Here is a 9,082-nt window from a genome sequence, read left to right as displayed (position 1 = left end):
TTTCCACTATTACAATAGTCCGCAATTCTTCAAGCACCCATTTGGGTTCTCTTTTACTAAAATATCAAACCCATACTCCAACTAAAATGGCAAATAACGTTACAACCAAGGTTAGCCAGTCATGTTGAAAATGCAACTTTGATACATGCAGACCAACTACCTTTTGAAGTAATTGCAAAGGACCAGTGACTACATTCACAACTTTATGAGGTTGAAAAAGAGAATTCACAGAGGATTGACTGCCCTTTAATGTGCACATTCTTTAGCTAAAAGCATGCCCATGCAAAGTACTAATTTGAAGTAATAGGGGAGTAAATAATCAGCAGCATACAATGAGGCACTCAATAAACAATATTAACGAGATCATTACCTGTAATGGATCAAACTGTTGCATTTTCATACAACAATGTAGCACCTTAAGCATGACTGAGACTGTTAAGAATGCGAGGAGCCCCGCCCCCCGCACCCCCCTCCCTGCATCTGTGTGTGCGCGTGCATGCACGCTTCACACTCCATAGTATTCTAGATAGTAAGAGAGTAATTAAACTTGCCAGCTGGCATACTAATTAAGAAACAACCTACGTAACTCGGCCCCCAACAAACCAAGGCAACCATATGCCTCAATATTATTTAACCTTGCCAGAACAGCATTTGATCATCTTCAATAAAATGAAGCCTGATTTCTTGCATTCTCTCCACTGATCTGTAAGCCGATGCCATCAGATAGTTACTGTCACAGTAAAAGAAGCCATGCCATCAGATAGTTACTGCCACAGTAAAAGAAGCCATGCCATCAGATAAGTACTGGTATGATGGAAAAAATCATGCCATCAGATCAAACAGGCATGATAAAACAATGCCATCAGACAATTACAGGTGTGCCAATAACTACGCCATCCATACACATACTGCAGGTCAACAAGTGACTGCCTGATTTCACTTCACTACTTTACCAAAAGCTGAAAACATTCTCAGATAATCAAACATAATAAGGTGGATCATGCTCTACTGTATCCAATAATTTCACTGGAGCTTAAATGGATTCATCCGTCTCAAAATCCAAACCACCATGAACCAATATACAAGGCCCTCCTTAAGTAGTAATCATGTTTTCTGCCTGGCCTTCTCTATCAAAGGCTTAAGCTGTTTTTTCTCTGCCAGTATTCTGAGAAAGTTAAATAGGAAAGGGATATAGTTATGTTTGCGCCGAATGTTCTCAGTTTTCCACTTCTTGAACTTCTCCTCCTCAAGTGCAATTTTCTCCATGACATTTGCAATCTCTGACTCCACTTCATTGAGAGAATTTCTTACCAGCTCAACTGATGTAGGACCATAATCAACCTCCATCCTATGTTCATTTCTAGAATCAGCAATTCCCAAACGCTCCCAAAGTTGAGCCCTTTGCTTCTTCAATGCTTCCAATTCCTCATTGTACATCTCCTTCCTGTTCCTTATGATAGCCATCAGATTGAACCTAATTTCACTTTTTGAATACTTCTCTATCCTTTCCTGAATAACTGGCTGCACCATCTTCAACCAGCCCATACTGTCCGGGTCCCCATCCCCACACTCTCCAAGTCTAATGGGCCCTTCCTTCAATCCATCCAGTTCATATAGAGTGCCATTCACAGGTAAATAGCTGATAAAATGATAAACATCGTCATCCTTATCTGCTACTTTCTGTTCATCTGGAACAAAAGGTTCGGGCCTAGTAAAGCTGTTATGTGCTGTACGAATTGCTTCACTATTGTTAATTGCAAGACCTTTAAGTTCAGGTGGAAAATCCCTTGTAAACTCTTTGAGCATAGAAAGTTCTGGCCCAATATCAATTTCTGGTCTGTTCATGAGAATTGAAAGAATGGCTTGTGTTGCACATGCATTGTTTATAACCTGCATTGCCAATAAGCCATGCAGCATCCAGTTCAGAACAAAACGCACAAGGTCACTGCATGATTTATATGCCCAACTACAAACAGAAGTTAGTCTGCCTTTATCTTTCCAGAAAACTTCATGAAAGTGTGAGATAATCAACTAGGTGGCAGAAAAAATCAACCTGACTGGCAAAAAACAAGTTTGGATCATACTCCTTGAGTACAGGGCGTGTGTCTTTCTCCCCAGCTCGCCATTTGAACAAGAAGATGAAACCATACACAGGCCTGCATAGGTAGCCACAATACCTCAGCTTCTCCAGGATGTTGCAGCATCTAGAGGACATCAAAAGCACCTCAATATGTACCTTAGTAAACTCAGAGAATCCAATTCCAGACTGTATAGTTCTTCAACCTGTACAAATAGTTTGCATGCAATGTTAATAACAAGCCATTCCATTTGGACCAGACTGTACAACTCTTCAGCCTACACATTAGTTTTGCATGCACTGTTACAAACTAAAAGATATACAAAATGAACCATAGGCTACGACATGCCTTTAGTATATCAAATGACAATAAATTTCGTTTGGATGCAAGATTCTACCCTTTGGTGAACATTCCTAGGAAACACTCAACTAATAATTTACCTACTACGATTACAGTCGACCAATTTAAAGGTGCGGGCTGATCCTAAAAATAGCTCTAATTGTGTCAGCTTTACAGTCATTAAAACAAGCCTGGCTAACCATCCAAAAGCCATGCTATCAGAAGATTCCTTGTCAATGCCTACCAACTAAGCATGTACAACCTGCACAGACCAAAGTGCTGCCCATATCGAGCTTATTAACTCTTAGGCAGGTCCAGATCTAAGGTCAGATAGACGACACTTGGTGAGCAGGTCAAATTAGTACCTGATAGCTGCATGAAATGCTGTCTTCTGGCCCAGGAGATAGTGTCTGCTTCCAGCCATTTTAGGAAACAGGAAATGCGTTTTTGCCATTCACAGATCAGGCCCTAAAAATCAAAAATCTTTTCGTGTCTTCTACATGTTCTTCTCCTGCTGGCATTAGAAGTGCTAACCACTTACTGTTATTCCCAATCTTCTGTGGTGGCCAATGCGCAGTGAAGGTATGATATTCAGCAATGGCAATGGCGAAAAGAGAGAGAGAAAGAGTGAGCAATAGTGCGTGAGAGAGAGTGAGATGCACAATGTGTGAGTTGTACCTCTTAAGTTTTTTGTGATAGTTATATATAAAGTATAAAAGCTAAGGGTGTGTTTATACCCAAGCATGTATAAAAGGCACAATGGCCCTTTATTCCCAACAACCTCCCACCTAAAGGTCGTGTGCCTTAAGGTTGAGAAAAGAATCAGCTAAGTCTAAGTGTGTACAAAGCTGAAGTACACATACTATCCAATATCCATCATCTGTTGGCAACGAGCAAACCACTTTGCTGGAAGACCCTTCATGAGAAGATCTACAAGATTATCACCTGTATGTACCTTAACAAGCTCAATGCTTTTGCTATCAAGTACATCCCTGATAAAATGATACTTCACCTGTATGTGCTTCATCTTTGCATGAAAGACGGCATTCCATGCTAACATGATAGCACTCTCACTAACGCAATCGAGGACAGGTGTCCAAATAATACATAGCTCTCCCACTAGACATGAAAGCCATAAAGCCTCCTTGCATGCCTCAGTGGCAACCACATACTTTACCTCTGTAGTCAACAATGCAACACACTTCTATAGCTTGGAACATACTTCTATAGCCCAGAGATCCAAGAAGTTGCTCCCCCTGTGAAGGTGAATGCATACCCTAAAGTAGACTTCCTGCAATCAGCATGACCTACATAGTTTGCATCCATAAGGTCAATGACAAATACCTTCTACTTTCCAAAGCAAATACACAAATCTTTTGTGCCCTAAAGATATCTCTACGTCAGAAATTGCAAACATTGTGCGCATTTAAATTGGGGATTTCGCCAAATTTACTGAAAATTTGCTCATTTAAGCAAAATTTCTCAACATTGGACTTATAAAATTTGGGGCTTTTGCTGTATTGGTGAAATTTTGTTCAACTGAGTCAGATTGGTTGACATTCGTGCACACTTGGACCCGAAAATTTTGGGGCTTTTGCAAAATTTTGTGACATTTTGCTAAATTTGCCCTTTTTATGCTCTCATGAACATGTATTAATGCAATTGGGGCAGATTTGATAGTGAAATTATTGGGGCTTTTGTTGAAATCTGTGGATTTTGGCAAAGTTGATGCATGAAATGCACTTTGGGAATATTGCTGAAGCAATCTTGTTGCCATAAGCAGAATGATTTGAGCATTTTTATCTCCCACTTGTGCAATTTTGGAGAAATTGCAAAGATTTCTTGGTGTTTTGTGTATCAGAAGTTGATACGAGCACATATGTATGCAATACACATGTTGGACAATTCCCATTGAGTTGATGCATTGCTGATTATTCATGTTGCTGAAGTCTTAGTGATCATTTGCAGATATGGGATTGTTGTAGATGTATTTTTGGCAATATGGGAGTTACTTGGCAGTGATGTATGCATTTAATGTATGCTGAAATTGCAGTCGTACTACTGAAAGTCATTCATTCTACTGCTGTACATGTACTTGAACTGAATCTTGCTATTATTTGCTGAAAATTTGGGCTAAAAACAGCTGAATATTCAGCTCATTTTTGTTGTCATAAATTGCAGCATTGAATTTCTGGTGTATTGCTGAAAATGGCTGCAAATGCTTCTAGCAAAAGTGACACTAAATCCCTCTTTGAAATCAAGAGGTTTGATGGCACTTGCTTTGACTTGTGGAAGGATAGGATGCAAGGCATTTTGTTTCTCAAGGACTGTGAATATGCTCTCTTGGAGACTAAGCCTGTAGCTATGACACATGTGGATTGGGCTAGACTTAACAAGAAGGCCATTGCATACATTAAGATGGCTGTGTTTGATGATGTACTTACAGACATCAAGCGCCTTGATACAAGTTTTGCTATATGGAAAAAGCTTAAGGACACTAATGAAAATGCAACTCCTATGAATCAAGTGCATCTTATGCGTACACTTGTGAACATGGAGTTGAATGAGTCTAAGCCAGCATCTGAGCATTTGAGTGCTTTCACAAGGATTTTGAGTCAATTGCAAGACTCTAGCAGCTTTCGATGATAAATTAAAAGCTATTTTCTTATTGATGACTTTGCCTAACAGCTGGGAATCTTTGCTTGTGTCACTTCGCAACAACCTTGCTTTGACTTTTGATGGTGTTAGAGGTTCAATCCTTAATGAAGAAATCAGAAGAAAGTCTAGTGGTGAAAGCAGTGCCTCAGCTTACCATGTAAGAGAAAGGTCTGAAAAGAGGGCTAATGCAACCAGTAAAGGCAAAAGCACAAGTAAAAGCAAGGGCAAACAACAGGATGTCACATGCTATCAGTGTGGGCGTAAAAGGCATAAAAAACCCAATTGCCGATACTTCAAGAAAAAAGCAAGAAATAAAGAAACAACAAGGTAAGAAAAAGGTCTACACGTGCCAGAAGTAAGCCACAAAGGTTTCAGCCATCTTTGGATTGTATTTTGTTGATTGATCAGGGTGAGCCTCTGACATTTAAAGAGGCACAATCATGTGAAAACAAGAGAAAGTGGAAGCTTGCTATGCACGAAGAGATGAAGTCTCTATATGTAAATAACACATGGGAGCTTGTACCTTTACCCAAGGATAAGCTATTCCTAATAAATGGGTTTACAAAGTGAAATGTATTGATGGGACGCCCAAGTACAAGGCACAGCTGGTTACTAAGGGCTATACACAAAAGAAAGGCATAGACTTTCAAGAGGTCTTTTCACTAGTGGTGAAAATGACTGCGCTCCGTGTTCTGTTTGCTCTCACTGCATCCTTGGATTTAGAGTTGGATCAGATGGATTGGAAGACTGATTTTCTTCATGTTGACTTGAATGAAGAGCTGTACATGAAGCAACCAGAAGGATTTGTTATTCCAAGAAAAGAGCATTTGGTTTGTAAGCTGAAACACAACTTATATGGGCTGAAACAAGCCCCTAGACAATGGTACAAAAAACTTGATACCTTAATGCTCAATCATGGATTTAAACGCAGTCATACAGATCACTATTTATACACTAAAAAGACTGATGATGGAAGCCTTATTATGTTGGCTTTATATGTGGATGACATGCTGATTGCAGGACAGCATAAGAGTACATTGAATGCTCTTAAAAGGCAGCTGAATTCAGCCTTTTCCATGAAAGATTCGGGGGCAGCTGAAAACATTTTGGCATGCACACTAAAAGAGATAGAGGGCAGCGTTTGTTGTTTCTCTCACAGAACAAGTACATCGGCAAAGTACTTGACAGGTTTAATATGGTTGATGCTAAGCCTCTTGGTGTGCCTTTACCACCACATACAAAGCTTAGCAAAGCTGATTGCCCTAAGGATGATGCAGCTGCTAGTGCCATGAAGGGTATACCTTATGCATCAGCTTGTGGATCTTTGATGTATGCCATGGTTGCAACTCGCCCTGACATTGCTCATGCAATGCGAGTTGTTAGTAGATTCATGTCTAACCCTAGCAAGCCACATTGGAAAGCAGTGAAATGTATCTTCCGATACTTGAAAGGTATACAAGAAAAGTGTATATGCTATGAAAAGGGTACACTAGGGTTGCAGGGATTTTGTGATTCGGACACGGCAGGAGATCTTGACACTAGGAAATCTACCAATGGGTATGTTTTCACTTTGGCTGGTGGGGCTATCTCTTGGCGTTCAAGATTGCGGAAAATTGTGGCACTGATTACTACAGAAGCAGAATATATTTCAGCCACAGAAGCTTCTAAGGAAGCTATTTGGCTTGGCCGTCTAGTCAAGGATTTTGGTCTTTCTTCACGTACTCCAATGCTTGGTTGTGATAGCCAAAGTGCAATATGTCTGGCTAAGAATGCCATGTTCCATGCACATACCAAACACATAGATATTTGGTATCACTTCATACGGCAGGTCTTGGATTATGGTCTTGTCACACTGACTAAGGTTAAAACCCAAGATAACCTTGCACATGTTCTCAGTAAGTGTCTTGCAAAGATTCAACATGAGCATTGCATTCGTTTAGTGGGAATTGGTTAGCTTAAAGGTACCACTTCGGGCCTTTAAGTGAGAGGTTGTTGGATGTAAAGTCCCTCTGGTACACCTATTTCTGCATTCACTCTCTCTAACTCTCAGCTCTGCAGCTCGTGCCTCAATCTCTCACTCCATTGCGCACACTCTCCCCTTCACCCTCATCACCATATCCTAGGAAAATGCATTTGCAAGACTTTGGCTCTAATTTGCTGCGTTTTTCCTTGTGTATGGACACAAATGCCTGATAGCCAAACACTCTCAATTGTGCATACAAAGGTGGCTTGCCCGACCACACTTCTTGAGGGACTCTCCCCCTCCCTCCCCCCCCCCCCCCCCCCCCCGAAAAAGACCTATTCAGTGACCGATTTATCAAGTATATGGCTGTCATAACAACCTCTATCCAAAATCCATGAAGTAATGCAGCATGAGACAACATAGTACAAACCTTCTCCTGAATAGTACTATTCATACACTCTACAACACCACTTTGGGGCGGATTATAAGGGGCAGTGAGTTTTCATTTTATCCCTTTACTGTCACAAAAGGCCTAAAAGGCTTTTGACACACATTCCCACTATTGTCAGAGCAAAGACACTTTAATCTGTTGTTGGTCATATTTTCAGCAAGTGCCATGAATTTTTTAAACTTATCCAAGGCTTTGTCTTTATGATGGATCAGATAAACCCACACTTTGCGTGTGGCATCATTAACAAAAGTGATAAAATATTTCTTTTTCCCTAGAGACAACCCTAGCATGTCACATACATCTGAATGTACCAATTCTAAGAGTGAAGATTTTAATAAAAGTGACTTTTTATGTGATGTTTGAGCATGCTTGCCAAATATACAATGATCACAATGGTCAAAATCAGCATACCTCAAACATCGCAAATAACCCAAACGAGAAAGCACTTTCATTCCAATTTGAATCATGTGCCCCAACCGGCTATGCCATGAACACACTTGGCTACTCGGTTATGGCAACAACATAATCACACACACTAGATACATGTAATGGATACAGAGTATCACTTTTAAATGTTGGGAATAAAGGCCTCGTGCCTTTAAATGTGCTTGGGTGTGAACACACCCTTAGCACCTGTACTTACACATATATATCTATCTAAAAACCTAAAGGTACACACTCGTCATTGTACCTAAAAACGTACTCACTCTCTGTTATTGCTCTCTCTCACACTCTCTGTCTCTCTGCACGTAAAGACTGGCTATCTCGATCTTCGTACCTAACCCGTCACTACAAACTGATATCAGAGCTGGCAAGAATCAACTGCAGACATCGTGGGTAGTAGAAGGAAGTGAGGACAGTCGACAGCTGCAAGCATTGTGAATAGGTGCCACGTGAGACTCCAGCGAGAAGACAAGTCACAGCGGGCAGGCCACAACAGGCAGCGGGCAGCGTGTGCAGCAGCCCGCAAATATGGGACAGAACGATTGGGATGAGTTAAATGAGCTTGCATGCTCAACCATAGAGCTATCGATTTTTTATGCCTTGCTGTTTAACATTGAAGGTTTCGATTCTGCATATGCTATATGGACTTGACTGGAAGAACTGTATGCACAGAAGAGTGCTGCAAGCAAAGCGTATTGGTTGAAAAAGCTTATGGATTTGCGTATGAAAGAGGATACAGCAATGTCTACTCACTTGAGTGAGTTTAACTCCATTTTCAGCCAGCTGATTGCCTTGAAGTTCATGATTGATGAAGAATTTAAGGCTACTTTCTTGCTTTGCACTCTACCAAAGAGTTGGGATACATTCAGGACTGCTATGAGCAATTCTAATGTGATCCTTTTGTATGCTAATGTAGAGAGTGCTCTACTCATGGAAGAAATGAATCGGCAGAACAATGCATCCAGTAAGTCTTCCAATGCTTTGTATACTAGGGACAGATCACAACAAAATGACAAATATGATAGCAAGGGACGCAGTAAATCACGTGGCAAAGATATTGAATGCCATCATTGTGGAAAGAAGGGTCACTTTAAACGTGACTGCTACAAATGGAAAAAAGAGCAAGGAAAAGGCAATAAGACAGATGAT

At 40.6% G+C, this 9,082-nt stretch overlaps 1 protein-coding gene across 2 annotated transcripts in view; it reads right to left on the bottom strand.

The window, feature by feature from the left end:
• Positions 1-280: 280 nt before the first annotated feature.
• The window catches only part of UCH2 (Peptidase C12, ubiquitin carboxyl-terminal hydrolase 1), a 62,213-nt gene continuing 53,411 nt past the window's right edge, over positions 281-9,082 (bottom strand). The window contains exons 3-5 of one of the 2 annotated variants that reach the window (XM_087683244.1): positions 2,237-2,283; positions 2,085-2,156; positions 281-1,890 (exon numbers count right to left, since the gene is read on the bottom strand). In XM_087683244.1, the coding sequence (XP_087539370.1) occupies positions 1,105-1,890; positions 2,085-2,126 (828 nt within the window). In that variant the 5' untranslated portion in view covers positions 2,127-2,156; positions 2,237-2,283 and the 3' untranslated portion in view covers positions 281-1,104. Of the gene's footprint in view, positions 1,891-2,053; positions 2,157-2,236; positions 2,284-9,082 lie in introns of both variants that reach the window. The other variant, XM_087683243.1, reaches the window with a different exon arrangement.

This window comes from Lygodium microphyllum, chromosome 8, assembly GCF_053477565.2.
Source record: "Lygodium microphyllum isolate KBCC chromosome 8, Lygodium_microphyllum_v1.1.10, whole genome shotgun sequence".
Lineage (NCBI taxonomy): Eukaryota > Viridiplantae > Streptophyta > Polypodiopsida > Schizaeales > Lygodiaceae > Lygodium > Lygodium microphyllum.
This window is presented reverse-complemented; position numbering and strand designations above follow the sequence as displayed.